The sequence below is a fragment of the Pleurodeles waltl genome, chromosome 7 (genome assembly GCF_031143425.1).
Source record: "Pleurodeles waltl isolate 20211129_DDA chromosome 7, aPleWal1.hap1.20221129, whole genome shotgun sequence".
Classification (NCBI taxonomy): domain Eukaryota; kingdom Metazoa; phylum Chordata; class Amphibia; order Caudata; family Salamandridae; genus Pleurodeles; species Pleurodeles waltl.
The window spans coordinates 906451771-906471879 of NC_090446.1; the positions used below are offsets into that span (position 1 = coordinate 906451771).

The 20109-nt window shown below is 45.9% G+C and overlaps 1 protein-coding gene across 1 annotated transcript in view; it reads left to right on the forward strand.

Moving 5' to 3' along the window:
* The window catches only part of CDX1 (caudal type homeobox 1), a 61671-nt gene extending 42516 nt beyond the window's left edge, over positions 1–19155 (forward strand). The window contains exons 2-3 of the mRNA XM_069199533.1: positions 17159–17304; positions 17876–19155. Of these exons, the coding sequence (XP_069055634.1) occupies positions 17159–17304; positions 17876–18082 (353 nt within the window). The 3' untranslated portion in view covers positions 18083–19155. The remainder of the gene's footprint in view (positions 1–17158; positions 17305–17875) is intronic.
* The last annotated feature ends 954 nt before the right edge of the window (positions 19156–20109 follow it).

Here is a 20109-nt window from a genome sequence, read left to right on the forward strand (position 1 = left end):
CCACAGCCCCACATGCATAGAAAACGTGGTAATGTTCCTGCTTTCTGGGTCTAGGTCCAGCTGATGATAACCAGAATTTAGGTCCAGTTTTGAAAACCACTGAGCTCCGTTTAGGTCTGCCTCAATATCATTCATGGTGGGCTTGATATGCCTTTCTCTCTTTATGGCACAATTAGGCAGTTGCATGTCGATACGGAGGCAGATGGCGCCAAGCTGCTTGGGTTTGGGAGCGATCACCAAAGGCAATACCATGGAGTGGGCCCTGTGATTTTCTCTATCACCCCCTGGTCCTCTAGTGCTTGCAACTCTTTCTCCACCGCCGGGCGGAGGTGGAATGGAACTCTTCTGTGCCGCAGCGCTGTGGGCATCATCGCTGGGTCAATATGCAGCTTAAACTGTTTCCCCTTGAGTTTACCCAGCCCCTGAAACAGTTGCAGGAAATCATCAAGCAGGTTTTCGGCATGGGCCTCGTGGACCTGTTGTGTGAAAAAAAAACAGTTTGAGGTCCTCGGCTGTGTGGCACCCTAGGAGGGTCCTGTGGTCCCCTTCTGCAATGTGGAACCTGGCTTCTGTCGAGCGGCCTTGGCTGGCGACAGTCACTTCGATGGCTCCCCTCAAGGGAAGGGGGTCACGCCCGTCATATGTGTATATTTTTGTATTGTAGGGAGCCAACACTGGCCATGGTTACAGCTGGTTGTACAAGACAACATCCATCACATTGACCGACGCACCGGTGTCAATCAGCACCGCAGCTGTGGTGCCATTGATGTCTACTGTGCACATGGGGGTTGGGCGCTGCTTCTGTTGTCTTCCTCCCGCAAACGAGATGACAAAGATGTCCTCCTCATCGTTCTCGTCATACCATGTGTTTCCTGCTTCGCCTGTGCCACCATCCTCGCTCGCTCCGCTGGAATCAGGTGTCTCACGGCTGCCATCTTCTCTGGTGCAGTCTTCTGTTTGGGCCTTCCTCCTTGACATACTTTTGCAAAGTGATTCGCTTTCCCGCTTTTTTTGAAGCTCTTCCCCCTCACTGGGCATACACCAGGCATTCCATGTACCAGCCTGCAGTTGCAGCAGTCTCCCTCTCCTGGCTTCTGGGATCATGGCGAATACTGGGGATACAGGCGTGTTTGCAGGGTGTCAACCTGCTCTTGTTTCACAATTGTCGGTCATGTTGCTCCGGATGCCGCCAAGGATTGTCCCCTTGCTGCTGCCATGTCGTTGGCCCGGCTGGCCGAGAGCTCGTGTGAACCCACTAGGATCAGGATTTTGTCCAATGTGATACCAGGCTGTTGTTTTATGAGTTTTCGCAGCATGTTTGAACGACATCCTTAGATGACCTGCGCACGGATCTCCTCATGCTAGTCGAGGCCCACACGGGTGCTGGCCAACTTCCGCAGTCGGCATAAAACATGTCCACTGAGTTGGTATCAGTTTGCTGCGCCTGACGGAGATTGAACCTCTCATAATTCGGGTTCAGCTGGGGATCAAAATATAGGTTCAGGGCTGCCACCGAAATGTTGAAATCGTCAGCTACTCCTGTGTTCAGAAGTGTGCTGAAGAGCCCATACAGCTCATCACCTCCCATGTGCAACATGAGGGACCTTCGCACGGTGCCGTCTGTTTCTCTTGTGGCACAGAAATAATTGTCCAATCGGACGAGCCAGTGGTGCCATTGTGGCGCTGCCGTGGCAGGGGCTGCCAACTGACTAAAGGGGGGTAATGCTGCCACTGACGAGTGGGCCCCTCCGGCGGGTGGCTGCTGGTCGCGGTTCTGCTGTGATGAGCTCATTCCACTGTGCGTGTTCCGCTCACTGATAGTGAAATTATGCTGTTACCCAAGTGTTCCCACTTGCATGAGCCTCTGCGTTTGGACAGTGTTATATACTTTTATTACCACTACTTTTTTTTTTTTTCCTCTGAGCCAGCACTCTTATTGTATCTGCTTACCGTCTTAAATGTTGAGTGTCTTCATGGATGCTCTCATGAGATTTACTGTCTTTCTTTTTCCATCTGCTTCCTCTTCTGCGCACAACTGCAATCTTCCTTGTTAATCAGCCACCCTCTGCCCGGGGTTAGGCCTCACTGCACGCTGTACAGGAGTCTGGGTTCGTAGCACTCCTTGCGTGCCTCCTGTCATCAGGCTGAAGATGGGCACGCTCTGGTCAGCCTCGGCGCGGGGCAGGAGCCTTCACACACCCGCTGAGGCTGGCACTGCCGTCGGAGCACTTCTGTTCCCACCACGAAGGTGGATGGGTGGTGGGCGGGTCCCCTCGCCCTCCACCAAGCAGCGCACCGCTGAAGTACCACACCGCAGGAGAGGGCAAAGGCCCGCTGGTAAGGGTGCAGCCACGTGTTGCCATGGCACGCTTCTTCACAGGCACCTTGGTGAGACGGTGGGCCCACCTGGTATAGGACATCGCTGCCACCAGTCGATCGCCGTCAGGTGGGGTGCACCAGGCATGTGGAGGGCCGATGCCCAGCAGGGATACTTTTACCCTGGTCGCCAGTGTATCGCGGCCCTGCGCGAGGGGCTATGCAGATCTATAGCATGCATTTAAGCAACACACACAGTAGTGGGGTATAATGTGCAACTGCCAGGTCCGCAGTGCGTCGCTTTATTTAATACCTCGGTAAGCATCCCGGCCCATGTGCCCGGGCGCCGCAACATTGTATAGAAGAGCCCGGGTGGCTCTCTACACCCTTGAGTGTTACAGGCCCCTGGAGTCCATACACATATGCTGGCAGTAGGTGTGTGAGGCAACTCAGTTCTTGAGCTGAATAAGTAGCGGTCAGGGCCCACTGGCTACTACAGGCATGTGCCTCTCTTAATTCTTACTATACAAACATCTTCATCACACAAGTTCCAGCACAGACCTGCCACAGCAACCGAAAGCCCTTATCAATGCAGCAAGGTGCTGAGCAGAAGAGGGTTGGGTGCGATTTGGAGGAAAAAGAAGAAGTAGAATTTTATGTGAAAAGGTTTTACATTTCGGGGGCAATTGGCAATGAGGCGTTGCATGCTTGGGCAATGTATAAACTGGTTTGGCAATGGTGCATTGGTACTCAATTACATAACACTACTCTGCGTTCTGGTCTTGTAAGGTCAGTAGCTTAATGGTGCTCCAGTTATATGATCGTAAGCATAACCACAGGAGAAGTGGTGGCCTGCTCTTAGCACAGTGTATATAGTGGTCCCATTTGAGCATCAATGATCACCCAAGGCTGACTGTCTTCTTGAGCATTATACTAATAGCAGCGCCCTCGAATAATTGCGAAACACTCAGGTCTGTGTTGAAAACACTGTGGCATATGCCGACTATTCCTTGGCATAAAATAGCCCTACATCTAACTCTCTTTTTTATCTGCCACATCACATTCTTCTCACCTGAAGAGCAAATATAAATTCGATCTCAGGAGTCCATGCAAAGCCAGCTCTTGGGGAATACTGCTTTAATGACATAAAGCTACACTTTTCTTTAAGAAGCAGCATGCCACCTTTAAACTTTCGGTAGATTTCGGGTTTCCCTCCAAAAAATCACTAGCCTCATTCGTGATTTACCCTTGCTGAGAGTTTGGGGTAAATGTTTCTACATTGCATTGTGCGTAGGACACCGGCCATGACACAGTTGAGGCTTGTCTTCGATGCCGCCATGATGGAAGCACCTAGCCAGAGACTCCTCCGCCCCCGGCCCCAAGCGTAAGTGAAAGACACAGGGGGCCTAGTTCAGCCGCTGGGTCACAGCAGGGAGGGAGGTGCACAACTGTCTAGCAGACATCATCAATAACTATACACAGGTGGAATTAATTTACTTTTTGGGCTTAAGGAACGAATAGCGGCAGGAGTCGGCGGCGAGGCCTGGGCTTATCCTGTAACTAATTCTTTTCCAATTTCAGAACATTAAAGTCTGCTGCTAATCTTATCGCCGGCGGTGAGGTGAGCCCTACAAGGGTTATCCATTAACGCAGATAAGGCTATTCTCTGCTCCGCGTGCACATACACAACCCCTTCGGCCCCTGCCCCCGTGGCTGCCAGTCACAAGCGTTTAACAATTAATCTGCCCTTCCCCGCGACAGCACAAAGACGGGCCCGGGCGAGACCCGATTAGGCCCGAGTGCGGTCGATACAGTTAGAAATGACTTAACGTCTCGAGCCCCTCAGCAGGAATGAGGCGCAATGCTGGCCAATCACCAGAATTAGTACACACATGAAATAAATTGCTAGGTTAATGCGCAGGCGGCGCCTTTCATTTACGCAGAAGAGGCGCTGCCCTGCAGGCCGCGCTGTGTACCCAGGCTATTAACCTGCGCCGTGCCCCTGGCATGGAGTGCCCCTTGTCGTATGGATTTGCAATTAGACTGGCGGTCAGATAACACGTTGCGCTTGACTTGGAAGCTGGCGCCTCTCATCAATGCAGCATTTTCCTAATATGTTGAATGTGCTTGTTGTGCAAAAAAGTTGCATGAGATTGTATCTTTTCGAAATACCACTCACAGTGTGTTCACTTTAATACCATTACTACTAAGGGCCATACACTGAATTGTCTTGTGCCAGGTGCACCAGAATAATCGAGAAACTCTTACACAAAGCTTTAGATTATCTATAGCGCCCACAATACTGGCTATGTGAGTATGAAGAAGGTAATGTGATGCAGTTCTGAATTTTAAGAGATTAGTGATGAACATTATCAGAACTGTACTTGACTCTAGGAAAAGGCTCGTGCTTGAATGACATGCATGCATGACAAACCTCAACATAACATGGAGGACAACATAGAGGAAAAGCTTTCCACACTGCAGACCAGGGCAAGCTTCTCAAACCACCCACCCGTGTAAGCTTTTCTGTTGTGCACTAGGGTAATCTTTTATACTGTCCAGCAGTATAAGGTTTTTACACTGCCCACCAGTGGAAGCTTTCTTAAACCGTCCTCAAGTGTAAGCTCTCATACTACCAGTGTTCAATTTGTTCTTATTGTTTCCGGTGCTGAGCACCGGCACTTATTTTTAGGGCCGGCGCTTCTTCTTCTGCCTCAAGCATTTGCTGTGAGCAAAAGACATATGGGAAATGCGGAGGAAGAGAAAAACGAAAAAGCGTCACAAAGGTAGAAAGCAGAAAGCTGCTGGAGTGAAGGGTCAAGGAGGGGCTGTAAATGGATTGAAGAGGCCCGAGAGGGCTTCAGAATTACACTGCCTCAGTATTCAGTGCTCGCACATTTAAATGCAGCAGCCGCATGTTTAAGTGGGGGGTTTTGGGCACAGGCACGTTTTTATTTACAAATTAATCACTGCATAATACCCACCTGTGTAAGCACTCTTACACGTCCACCGGTGTAATTTTTTCACACAGCTCGCTAGTGCAAACTCTCATACTGCACCCAGCTTTAGGTTTACACACTGCCCAATACTGTAAGCACTTATCCCGTCCACCATTGTAAATTCTTACACTGCCCACCAATGTAACTTCTCACGCCATCCACCAATGTGAGCTCTCCATGCCCACCATTGTAAGCGTCTGACACTGCCCACAATTTAAGGCCTCATATTGCCAACTAATGTAAGACTGGAAACCAAAATCAGACCTGGCTGAAATGTTCAAACCAGCTCCACACCGCAGGACGCCATAACTAGGTTTGGGCATGGAGGTGTGCTTGACTCTTAGCAGCCCATTCTGCTCGGAAAGGAGCACCATAGCCAACATGCTAGTCTGCCAGGCCAGAATGGTCAGCGTGGCTTTGTGCTTCATACAACCAACCATCGAAGCATCTTAAACTGCTCATAAGAGACATTGTATCAGTGAAAGCCTCACACATTTTCCACTCAAGAAAGCTTTCACATGGTACATCAGTGCCAGCTTCTCAACAGGTCATCAGTGTCAGTTTGTCACAGTTGCCTCCAGTGCCATCTTTGCAGATGTCCACCAGAGTCATCTACCCACAGTGCTCACCTGTGTTTGTCGTATGGGAGCCTCATAGTCTGCTACTTTTTAGTCCGAGGGGCCCATTCTGAGCCTGGTGCTCGGTTGTTTGGGGAGGTACTGCTCAACTGATTTGAAACTTTGCAGTATCTTCCGAAACCTAATGTGTGCAGGAACAGCCCCAGAATTGGGAAAACATGCAGAATTGGGACTGGTAATTCAAGGGCAGGGACGGTATTCCACATTCTGGGCCCATAACTCAGAATGGATGGTAATTGGGGTGGAGATACCAGCCAGGATCTCCTGGCTTTTTATCTCCACAGGTAAACTCGGAATTGTGGCATTAGTGTCTTTAAATAAGTCTGCCACATGCTTGGCAACTTGTATTGTAGCATTTGAAAGGTGCTTGCTTACATCAATATGGGGCGACTAAAGGCAGCCAGATACTCTGTGTAGGGTGTGTGGTTGGAGGTAGTGGATTTATATAAAAAGGATGTCACTGGTAACCGCTCTGCTCATTACACCCATGGCTACTTAACAACTGGTCACACGATAATGAATGCAGGTGTATCCTGTGTCACAGGGGTTAAAACTTGGTAAATAACACACTTTTGAGATCCCTTTAGTTCTACCTTAGACACTATTACCTTTTAGACTAATCCTGCATAAACTCTGATAATTGCTAGTGACCTGGCTGCTGCCTGTCCCTGTGCTGTGGGTAAGTAGGAGATGTCAGGAGTTTGATTTCGTCCGCCAGATAGCAGCTAGAACACGGAACTGGTCAAAGCGTGTGCCAGCACTTTCATTTTCCATCTCAGATCTGGACTGTGCCTTCACCTCCTACTGGGTCTTAGGTGTCCACCGGCAGGGCCACTGGAATTATGTGGCAGATGAAAGAAATATTGTGTAGCAGCACTGACTAAATTATGCATAAAGAAAAGGCAAATTATGCAGTGTAATGCGGCACATTTTGAAGCAATATGTCTCTCCGAGCTTGTTATTTTTACAGGTTATCAGTTGAACACTTTAATGCAGTAATCATCAACTGAAAGGTGGCCTGGCTCTTTGCAACAAAGTAATGGAATATGATACACTGTTCCAAAAGAATAGGGAGAAGGAGAAAAAGAGTCCTGATCATCAGGAGCAAGAGTCCTCACACACCATACTCGGTGTCATGCTTCATCATCCCATGAAGCCCTTTCTCTAATGGAGATGGGTGACTGATAGGAGAAAGCCAGTCCTGTTTCATCCTAGTAAGTGACTGACGAAGTTTTGACTGTAAACGATAGATTGCAGGAGTCTATATACATATATTTTTTTCACCTTGGTTTCGATTGAAGAATTCCAATTATTTAATAGGTCCTGAAGAAGCGTCATAGGATCCTGTTGGGACCATAAGAAGACGCGAAACATGTCGACCACATATTAAGGAATTTCGGATAATTACCGACTTCCTTTATAATTGTCTAGTGTGAGTGTCTGAGCATTACCTCTATCTTCACTCCCTTGCCATTTTTTAATTTTGGCCATCTCCCAACATCAAAGAAAAAATCAATTAGTGAGGGTCTTGAGCCAATTTTATTCTTTACTCTTGTATTTTCTTTCCCCATGGACCCATACTTGGCTCCGCGGCACCATCGGCAAAACAAAAGATCTCCTGCAAAGAGCCCCCCCCTTTTTAGGGGGGAGCCCGTCAGACATTGCAGCGCCGGTCTGACGAGGAGCTGTCCGATGATGAAGCATGACACCGAGTATGGTGTGTGAGGACTCTTGCTCCTGATGATCAGGACTCTTTTTCTCCTTCTCCCTATTCTTTTGGAACAGTGTATCATATTCTATTATTAGGTTCTTTGGAGGATATACACTGGACCATAAATCCTCCTATCCCCTCCCTTTGTTCGAAGTATCTTTGCAACAAAGGCCTGCCACTGTATGACACCATTTGTTTCTAGTAACTCTTGATCCGTTTGAGCTGAAAACAACTTTTTGTAAAAATCAGATCGATTTGTTAAAAGTTTACAGAAGTTGATGGATATGTGGCAAGTGTAGCAAGTCTATAATTATAAGGAAAATGTTATGCAGAATTGCATAATTCCAGGCAACCTCGCCCGTCTGCCATGATTAAATATAATCTAGATTTTACTTAAAGCAATTGACAGTCTTAAAGCAATGTACAGACCCCTTGTGATAATATTTATTGTGCTAAAAGTGTGGATTGCAGTACTAATGAGCACACAGCCTGTAGTAATGAGTCAGCTGCTCAAGGAAATTGAAATGTTGTGCTTATACTTTTTAACTTTTGACCACGCCCTCGATATGTGAAATTGCACAAGAATTAGGCAAAGCACTTAAATGCTTTGAAGTGTCTGTGTCTGCGTAGAGGGGGTGAGGGGGGGGGGGGAGGAGCGTGGGGAGCAAAACAGGTTGCAAAATTCCTTTCCATTTGAAAAAAACTCGGTTCACAATTTGCGGCCACTTTTTGCAATTGGAAAATTCATACACCAGGCTCTTAGATTGGTAAATAAAAAACAAGTTAGCAAAATGTGTACGAATGTGCATTTTCAAAACGGAAAATACATTAAAAAAAGCAAATGGGATGACCAAGGATGCAACAGTGGAGTGGAAGGGGTTGTGGGGGAAAGTAAATGCTGCCAAGCAGTGATAATTATGGGGAAGAGAGTAGGGGAGCAGCGGATGAAGTCAAGAATGCATGAGGCTTGCATTAAAACAAATAAAAAACAAAACAAATGACAAATAAACCCAATAGGTGAAAAATTATGAAAAAGCTGAGCTGAAAATGGAGAAATAGAAAATCTGGATGATCTCGTGTTGGGAGGGAAACACAGAGCATGGGAGACAGGGATGCATGGGTACAGGAAAGTCACTAGTTTGAAACAATGGGTGGACCCAGAGTAAATATTGTTCACAATAAGTTTTCAACAGCTGGCAGCTAAACGCTGTCTGAAGGTGAGACCTACACACAATATTTTTAAGCATTTTGCTTCAGGTGAAAGGAAGAATATAGTAGGCAAGAAGTGTTATGTTTGATAACATAAATATTTCTGTAATTTTGAAAATAACTTAAATATATCAACATGTTTAATCCTAAGAATAAGACTGCAAATACCATGACATTAGTTTATACAATTACACGAACACGCGATAAATCTGTTTCAAATACAGTCACTTTTAAAGTTATTTTTAAAAGCTGAATCAGCTTGACAACTTTAAAAACAACAACATAAACAAGAGGGGACCATAAGAACTCAACACCCCAGTGCCTAGACAAAGGGAAATAAGCAGACAACGACAAAAGAAAGATATGCTAAGTATGGGGGTCCGGCTCAGACAAGTACACTCAACAACGTTTTCAGGGCCAGACACAAAAACAGGGACCCCGGGGTTGTCCATTCACTTTATGATCTATGTGAGGGGAGGCCTCTGTGGGAAAATGTTGGAAAGGGAGTGCAGGGAGCCCTGCTTTGCGTTTTAGCTAGGTCATGTAGTGGCTGGGGGAGGTGGACACTCCTAATTCAGTAAGCACTGAGACAAGGGAGGGTAAACAGAGTAAAGGAGACTACCGCTAAACCATCAGTGCTTTGCCCTATAACTTAGATGTCATTAAAAAATGGAGACGTTTATATTACTTAATAAAGTAGTTTGCTGAATTAATTTAGAAATTTATGGAAAACATTCAGATTCTATAATGTGAAAGATGAAATTACCATAATGTCAGCCTATAATGACAGTAAAACATCAACCTGCCTTGTTCAAAATGACGTTTAATCGATTTTTATTTTCAAGTCATGAAATGTTACAAATAAAAATGTTTCACAGTTTTTTCCCAGAAATCCTTTTTTTTTTTTAGTTTTTAACAAAGAGTTCAAGGCATCTTGCAATGGAAGAGTACCAATCCCCCCTGCCATGCTGCAACCCCAACCAATACCCCTAGACCAACAAGCAGGCCAGTCTTAACCTCTTCGCTGCCAGGCTTTTCCCCCCTCAGGTGCCAAGCCTTTTTTTGGCGGTTTGGGGCAGTTCGCGCTTAGGCCCTAATAACTTTTTGTCCAAATACGCTACCTACGCAAAATGTGCATGCTTTTTGTCCAACATCCTTGGGACTGTAGAGGTATTCAGATTTTGTGGGTTCCCCTGAAGGAGACCAAGAAATTAGCCAAAATACAGGGGACATTTTGTTTTTTTCAAAAGAATGGAGAAAAAGGACTGCAGAAGAAGGCTTGTGTTTTTTTTCCCTGAAAATAGCATCAACAAAGGATTTATGGTGCTAAAATCACCATCTTCCCAGCTTTCAGGAACAGGCAGACTTGAATCAGAAAACCCAATTTTTCAACACAATTTTGGCATTTTACTGGGACATACCCTATTTTTACTATTTTTTGTGCTTTCAGCCTCCTTCCAGTTAGTGACAGAAATGGGTGTGAAACCAATGCTGGATCCCAGAAAGCTAAACATTTCTAAAATGTACATACAATTCTGAATTCAGCAAGGGGTAATTTGTGTAGATCCTACAAGGGTTTCCTATAGAAAATAACAGCTGAAATAAAAAATAAAAAATATTGAAATTGAGGTGAAAAAAAACAGCCATTTTCTCCACGTTTTACTCTGTAACTTTTCCCTGCGAAGTCAGATGTTTTAAAGCAATATACCGTTACGTCTGCTGGACTCTTCTGGTTGCAGGTATATATAGGGCTTGTAGGTTCATCAAGAACCCTAGGTACCCAGAGCCAATAAATGAGCTTCACCTTGCAATGGGTTTTCATTCTATACTGGGCATACAGCAGTTCATTCGCTGAAATATAAAGAGTGAAAAATAGGTATCAAGAAAACCTTTGTATTTCCAAAATGGGCAGAAGATAAGGTGTTGAGAAGCAGTGGTTATTTGCACATCTCTGAATTCCGGAGTGCCCATACTAGCATGTGAATTACAGCGCATTTCTCAAATAGACGTCTTTTTTACACACTGTCTTACATTTGGAAGGAAGAAAGTAGAGAAAGACAAGGGGCAATAACACTTGTTTTGCTATTCTGTGTTCCCCAAGTCTCCTGATAAAAATGGTACCTCACTTGCATGGGTAGGCCTAATGCTCGCGACAGGAAACGCAACATGGACACATCACATTTTTACATTGAAATCTGAGATGTTTTTTGCAAAGTGCCTAGCTGTAGATTTTGGCCTCTAGCTCAGCCGGCACCTATGGAAACCTACCAAACCTGCACATTTTTTAAAACTAGACACCTAGGGGAATCCAAGATGGGGTGACCTGTGAGGCTTTCACCAGGTTCTGGTACCCAGAATCATTTGCAAACCTCAAAATTTGGCCCAAAAACACTTTTCCCTCTCATTTCGTTCTACCCAGCGTTCCCCCAAGTCTCCCGATAAAAATGGTACCCCACTTGTGTGGGTAGGCCTAGCGCCCGCGACAGGAAATGCCCCAAAACGCAACCTGGGCACATCACATTTTCCCAAAGAAAACAGAGCTGTTTTTTGCCAAGTGTCTATATGTGGAGTTTGGCCTCTAGCTCAGCCGGCACCTAAGGAAACCTACCAAACCTGTGCATTTTTGAAAACTAGACACCTAGGGGAATCCAAGATGGGGTGACTTGTGGGGCTCTCACCAGGTTCTGTTACCCAGAATTCTTTGCAAACCTCAAAATTTGGCCAATAAAACACATTTTCCTCACATTTCGGTGACAGAAAGTTCTGGAATCTGAGAGGGGCCACAAATTTCCTTCTACCCAGCGTTCCCCCAAGTCTCCCGATAAAGATGGTACCTCACTTGTGTGGGTAGGCCTAGTGCCCATGAAAGGAAAGGCCCCAAAACACTATCTGAACACATCAAAATTATCAATTACAAAACTACCTGTTTTTGTCGGGGGAGGCACCTGCGTTTTGGTCCTGGGCACCTGAGGGAGTCCAGTGAGGTATGACTTGCATGGACCCCTCAATGTTTTTTTACCCAGAATCTTCAGCAAACCTCAAATTTAGCTAAAAAATCAAATTTTTCCACATTTCTGTGTGTGATCATCGCACCGGGACAAATTTCCTACCACTCAACATTCCCCTCAGTCTCCCGGTAAAAATTATACCTCACTTGTGTAGGCGGGCCAAGTGCCTGTGACAGGGAAGAGCCAAAAACATGTCGAAATTGAGGGGGAACCAAAGCAGATCCAAAAGGACAGTTTGAAACAAAAAAAATTTAGGCTGACAAGTGCAGCAGAATTTTTATTGGTATAGATGAGACAATGCTGGGTGGTAGGAATTTTGTGGATTCCTGCAGATTCCGGAAGGTTCCATCACAAAAATGTGGGGAAAATGTATGATTTCAAGCAAAGTTGGAGGTTTGCAGGGCATTGTGGGTAAGAAAATGGTGCAAGGTGCATATGGAGCACACCACCCTGGAATCAACCAGATGTTTAGTATTCAGATGTGTCTAGGTCTTGTGGATTTTTCTACATTGCAGCGTCCCAAAGTCCAAAAAGTGCAACCCTCTCCATTCCAAGTGGGACGATTTTGAGAGTTAGCCAAGCTCTCATGGCCCAAATGTAAAACCAAAACCCAAAATAATGAAATGTCCTCTTGCTTGCCATGGGATAAGATGTTTTAGTGTGCGGGGGAGAGCTGAAAGACTGTTACCCCCTTCAGTTGGGGTGGGGGCATAACCAGGCCCAAACTGGTTGGTAGCCACCACCCCACTATTTTTTTTTTTAATTCCCTCTCATCTAGTAGACTTTCTGGCCCCCTCCCTGGGTGTGGATCGGGGGTAATTGCCCTATCTGCCCACAGGTGGGCAGAACAACTTTGGTCCCATTTATTTGGGTTGGGGGTATGGCCATAGCCCCACCCTCTTATTTTGAAAACAAAATCTTCCCAGGTCTCTGGTGGGCTTTCTGCCCCCCTTGGCGGCAGAGGGCCTTCCAAAAATAGGCCGATCTGCTCAAGGGGCTGCCCCCCTCCAAACAAAACACACGCATACACACACACTTCAATCCCTGGGCCTAAGTGGTTTCTGCCCTCCAACCCCCGGGGCAGATCGGCCTAATAGAAATAGGACAATCTGCCCCCAAGGGTAGCAGAAATGGCCTAAAAATTATTTGCCCCCCCCCGGGAGTGAGCCTTGCCTAAGGGGTCGTTCCCCACAGGGGAGCGGCCCTTGCCCAAGGGGCAGCTCCCCTTATGCGTAAGTATAAAATAAATAAAAAATCCCTGGTGTCTAGTGGTTTTTGGCCTAATTTTATTAAGGCGATCTGCCTTCAGGGGGAGGCCCCCGGGGGGCAGAAATGGCCTAAAAATAATAATTTGGCCTCCCGGGGAGCGACTCTTGCCTAAGGGGTCGCTCCCCACATATAAAAAAAAAGAAATAAAAAAAAAATTGTCCCTGGTGTCTAGGGATTTTCTGCCCCCGGGGGGCAGAAAAGGCCTAAAAATAATTTGGCTTCCTGGGGAGCGGCCCTTGCCCAAGGGGCCGCTCCCTTTATGCGTAAGTATTAAAAAATTATTTCCCTGGTGTCCAGTGGTTTCTGGCCTGCCTGGGGGCAGAAATGGGCTAAAAATAATTTGGCCCCCGGGGAGTGACCCTCGCCTAAGGGGTCGCTCCCCACACATAAAAAAATATATATATCCCTGGTGTCTAGGGGTTTCTGCCCCCTCTTGGGGCAAAGCAGCCTAATTATATTAGAAATGGACTAAAAATATTTTGGCCCCCTAGGGAAACAAAAAGAATATTCCCTGCTGTCTAGTGGGCATTTCTGCTGCCCGATTGCATCGCAATCGGGAAGCAGAAATGCTTGCAGAGACATGAAAGGAAAGGAAAGGCATTTCCTTTCCTTTCATGCCTCTGCCGGCCCCCTCCTCCAGAGCGGAAGAGAAATGCTAGGCATTTCTCTTCTGCATCAGCCGGAAAGCATGCTTCCAGCGCGCTGGGAGGTGACCTCTGACATCATCAGACGTTACCGGGTGGGTCGTGGGTGGAAGGGGAAGCAGGGGGTTGCCCTCGGAGGGCCGGTACCTGGACGTAATGGTTACGTCTGTGGCGCCTCAGCGCCGCAGCAACAGACGTAACCATTACGTCCACGGTGGGTAAGGGGTTAATACTGACAGTCAGACCTGAAATAAAATTTAACACATTTACAGACATGCCAACATTCTAGAAGAGGAAAGTAGGATATTAAAAAAAAAAAAGAATTGGCAGAATGTATTTCTCCCGTTGACTTCTACTGAAGGAAAGGCAATTTCAGGCAGGAGACATCCAACATTAAGCCATTTTTTACTACAGAAATTGTCAGTCTCCTGCCTGAATTGGATTTACTGGCATGTATGCAGCGGCTGCAGCCACATATCTTAAGGCAGAGGTCTTCAAACTTGGGGGCGGGCCCCCCTAGGGGGGCCCCAAGTGATCATAGGGGGGGGCGCCAGACTCTGGCCAAAAGAAGCATTATACAGATAACAGGCTTTTGTTTTAAGCAGAAGCATGTTATTGCATTTTACAAAAAGTAACAGTACTTAACTGCAATGTTTAAATAGGCCTAGACATATTTAAACATTGCCATCTTTATAAAATAATTGTGAAAAATTCTGAGGGGGGCCCAATGATTTTTATTTTCCAACTGGGGGGGGCAGCATTAAAAGGTTTGGAGACCACTGCCTTAAGGGGAGGGGTGGTCTGGGGAAGAGGGGTAGAATGGGGACAGGGGAAATAAAAAGAATAATAAAAAAACAACTTACCTTCACGGCCACTGCCGGCCACCTTGCGCTCCTCTTCTCTTCTGGTGTTCCAGCATTCTCTGGGACACCAGCACAGGCTCCCCAGCAATCCTGGCTCTGCTTTCATGCTAAACCCAGCATGAGAGCAGTGCCAGGATTGGTCTGAGCAGCTTGGCCTGCCGCTCAGACACTGCTTGGGAGTATGTGCAGTTTCTACAATACGGCTGTGTACACAGTCGGTTCGAGAAACGTAAGGGCATATCTGTGTTTAGCCAGCCTGAGATGGCTGGCCAAACAAACATATGCACTTAAAGTGCACAGACTCCACTCCCCTTCCACTCTCCCCCGTCCCCTGGCCCAGCCCCGCCCCTCCCTGCACCTGCTGCTGGCTCAGCCTGTAGTTGTAAAATAGAACGATAATTAAATATCATTTTATTTTACAATTCCTGGCTCTAAGCTGAAGGGGGGGGGGACACTCCTTCGCCATTGCGAAGGATCCGCCCCGCATGTATGCACTTATGATCCCTTCACAAAGAAATGCAGTTGACACCATATACAACAATACTAGTGACATCCCACATTGCATCCACAAATGACACCACTAATTGCACCATTGCTAACCTCATTAACATACTCCATTCCACAATACGTAAGCATGTCATAGCCTTATGCTGCAGATGGAGTGGTATGGGTATTAGCAGGACATTGGAGCCACAAACGTCAGCCTTTGACTACAGCATGCAAACACACTAGCCATGAAGTAGCATATGCTCCTCTTCTACACTGCAGTAGTATGTGAACCACCTGCATAAGTCCTACACTGCAGTAAAGCTCACACTGGGAGTAATTTAACTCTCTTACGTGAGGCAGTCAGTTTCTTGCTTTTTATCCATGCATTTTCCTAGCAAAGGTAACAGCTACTCACTGCCTTAGTACTATTCTAGAGCACACAACAGGCATGCATTGAACTGCTACTACTACGGTACGTTACCCTCACAATAGCAAACGCGATGTGCACTATATAGGGTTACTCAGTCACATGTACTAATGCATTTACAGGTTCCCCACAGCATCCCTGCAGGCTCAGGAACAACATTAGTGCTTGCACTAAATCAAGACTGCACAAGCATGCACACCATCACAACACTCTCTTAACCATGGTGCAACAGCACAGCCACTACCACATTACTGAGTTGTGACATGAGACTTACACCCAGTAGTTAATTTGTAAAAAACACAAACGAGTAGAGGTGCCCAACATGTTTCCCATGCTGTGTTCTCTCTTCCTTCTACACAGACACTTTTCTTTCTCTCCCCTCACATCATTTTTGCCTTCTGTATCCCCTGCTTGTGTTTCTCTGCTCCTTCCTTGCTCTTCATTAGCCAGGTATTTTTCAACAATGCATTTAAAAAAACGGGGATAGAAGTGTTATAATATGGGTGATATGGCTTCTATTCGAGGACTGTTGCAGTATGGGTGACAGGGATCCTATACGGAGACTGTTGCAGTATGGGCGATATGGCACCTATACAAGGACTGTTGCAGTGTGGTTGATATGGCTCCTTTATGAGGACTTTTGGAGTATGGGTGACAGGGCTCCTATACGAGGACTGTTGCAGTGTGGGTGATATGGCTCCTATACGAGAACTGTCACAGTATGGATGATATGGCTCCTCCACGGGGACTGTTGCAGTATGGGTGACGGGGCTCCTACACGAAGACTGTTGCAGTATGAGTGATATGGCTCCTATATGAGGACTGTTGCAGTATGGGTGAGATGGCTCTTACACAAAGGATGTTGCAGTAAGAGTGATATGGCTCCTATACGAGGACTGTTACAGTATGGGTGACATGGCTCCTATACGGGGACTGATGCAGTATGGGTGACAGAGCTCCTATACAAGGACTTTTGGAGTATGGGTGACAGGGCTCCTATATGAGGACTGTTGCAGTATGGGTGATATGGCTCCTATACGGGGACTTTTGAAGTATGGGTGACAGGGCTCCTATACGAGGACTGTTGCAGTATGGATGACATGGCTCCTATACGGGAACTGTTGCAGTATGGGTGATATGGCTCCTGTACGAGTGTTCGTGAGTTGTAGCATGTTTATTATGCCTTTGTCAGGTATCATTGTGAAACCCCCTTCAGCAGCCAAAAGCCTGGTATAGTTTCCACTGGATCGTAAATATATTTCTGGCTGCAGGAGGTCCTAAAAGGCCCCCAGTCGAGAGACATAAGGGCCGTGGGGAACCGCTGGTAACCACCAATACAAATCAGCCACTGCTTGCACCACACTATAGCATGCAGTAGCAAAATGTAACAAAGGATGTGTCCAAGTGCAACAGTAACCTACGCACATTTCGCCATTAGAAAATGTGCTGGCACCTGATTTTAGTGCATTCTGTTCCCCGTGAACAATACCAGTGTTCTCAGGGGGCTTTGACCCTCCTGCCTCATTGAATCAACCTACTGTCCACGGTCACCACTAACTCCCTCTCTGTGTCTGTTCCTTCGCAGGTAAAACGAGAACAAAGGACAAATACCGAGTTGTGTACACGGACCACCAGCGCCTGGAGCTGGAAAAGGAGTTCCACTACAGCCGCTACATCACCATTCGGCGGAAGGCGGAGCTGGCCGCCAACCTGTGCCTCACGGAGCGACAGGTCAGTAGTGGAAGGAGCCCAAATCCTCTTCTTGTGCTTTTGGCTCACCTAGTGTTCTTTTCGGTTTTCTCACTAGGATCTACGTGTACCCATCACCTCTGCCCACACGTGGTTAATTCAGCACTCTGTTAGCTCCCCTGCGGCTCCTCTCACCTCACAACTTTCAAATTGTGCCTACAACGTGTGCAAAGCACCTGGAAAGGAGCATAGCCCTTGAGCACTTTAATGCACATCTCTACCAAAGCATGGACACAGCCCTTGCACATCCACTTGCAACTCTTGTATTCCTTCCAGCATTACTTTCAGTGATACTGTGCTCCTTCTTACGCGAAATCTGGTGTTGCTGACAGGTAGTGCTTGGTGATGATCAGGTCATGAAATGGATTCTTTGGTGTATCCTCATTTAATAAGTATCCGGGTATGAAGTTTAGTTTTCAGAGGTTGTGTGGAGTTGTCTCCTCCATCTGTCACTTTCCTCGGCAGCTGCTTTAAAATGTGCTGAATCTGAAGTGTCTCCTCGTTCATTTGCTTCTCCACCTTACACTTTTCTTACGGTTTCTACACACTGCAGGTGAAAATCTGGTTCCAGAACAGACGTGCCAAAGAAAGGAAAGTGAACAAGAAAAAAATACAGCAGCAAAGCCAGCAGGCCAGCACCACCACCCCAACTCCACCAATGGTGGGCTCCAGCGGAGGAGGGATGGGGAATATCTGCAGCAGCAGTGGCACTCTACTATCCCCTTCATCATTGACTATCAAGGAAGAGTTTATGCCCTGATGAGGGCCTCGAAACACATGTGAAAGGACACTTAGAGTCCAGAGAAAGCCACTCATTCAAAAGACAATCATTCCTGCCAGACGGCCATTTTAATAGTGATATTACTTCCCACCTCAACAATATCACTTCCTGTGAGCCTCAAGGAGGAACCATTTTTCAAAAACAGATGCTGGATATTGGATAATTTGTTTGCATAAAACATACCCAGCAATGCGCTAGTTAACGTTACTGTATTTTTTAAATTGGTCGATCTGGAAGAAATATACAGATTTGCAAAGAAGGTATATATAATATTTTATAAGGTGGGGCAGATAAGATTTTGAGACCTATGTGAACAGTAAGAGAAGACATCAGAAAGTCCTTTATCTGTAAATGCAATTTCTTCTGAAAAGAGATGAATTGACAAACCTCTACAAGAAAATATGTTTTTTCATTGAAAAGAAGCATTCTTGCCATGCATAATCAACTTGACGTACATATATATATAGTTAAGGAACGCAAATTTACAGAGGCAGCATGATGAGACATTCCAATCGAGATTCAGGAATCCATATTCTTTGGCCTTAGGACATTTGAACATCATAAAGTGCGATCTATATGTCTGATTCGGATGTCTCAACTTCTACTTGAAGAGTATTTCAGGTATACAGGAAACAGAGCTCAAGTTTCTGACTCTCTATTCTGATAGGATAAGAAGCCTTTGACCAGCAACACTGAATTCCAGTCCGCACTGCTGTGCCATCTTCCGGCTCTTTCCAAATTGGAGACTTCTGAAACTGAGCCCACACAAGAACAGAGCAGTCTGAGAACCTTGGACTGTGCAATCTTGAAACGAGATTTAGGTTCTTTAAAGACTGACTTTGTCTAGGTCATTTGTCACTTAGAGACGCAAGAATTTCTCCACAGAGTGCAGCTTCCAGATCACATCTCAGGTTATTAATTTAACACTTTCAATTAAGGAAAATCAGAAATTACTTTGCAATGTTGGATGGGCGTTTAAGTGGGGGCACTGGAAACTTAAAACATTGTTGTATTTTTGCATTGTATGGTTTTAAAAAATTAAAAATATTTTCATCCCCAAACAATGTCTCCAAACCCTCACTGTACAGAAAATACTTTGAGCAACAAAAAGAAAGCTACACTATGTGCAGAGAATTATAAAGTAGATGAGGTTCTGTGGGAAGAAGGTATGCCTGGTGTCGCTGAGGTACTTACAATAAGGATGATCTGAATTGCCAATAATTGTCTATAACGTTATCTATCCCATACATGGGAACAGGAATGGGTAAGCCATATGAAGGGTAAAGCAAGTCATAATCTATCTGGTAGTTGAGCAGTATTGGAATACTGGAGAAGATTAATGTGACTACATTTGTAGGTTGTAGGGAAACTGGCCTCTCCCGTCAACAAGACCCTAGCCCCGTCGTCCACTGCTAGATTCAGTACAAGTTAGGAGCAAGCTCTTTAACACTGTAATACCTCTAAACTTCACAGGACATCTATAGACGTTTTACACAACTTTGCGGTCTATTGTCTGTGACAACAAAATAATACACATCATTAGAATACTATCCATGAAGCTCAAGCTGCAAGTAAATAGAGCTTACAAACCTGTACAGAGTCTGCAAGTTGCTGTGCAGTGAACGCAGCAACTACACCTGGTCATGGGCATCTATTAAGCAAAATGCCAGGGGTAGCAGAAGTGACATCACATACCCTCAGACCCTAATGACATCACAGGAAGAGACATCACATGACCCTTGACCCTAATTTGTTTTCTGGATGCATGTCACAATACCCGAACCTCACACTCACACTCTCTTACAGCCCCTTACAGTCATTCTTATTTTTTCTCACTCACTCACTCGCATTCATTCTCAGGCTCATTTATACTCATACTTACTAACACTCAGGCCCAGGTTTACTTTTGTGACACAAACATGATGCAAATTGTTAGGGTGAGATTTAGGGGCATATTTATAAACCCTTTGCACCGCTGTTACATCACTTTTTGTTACATAATTGTG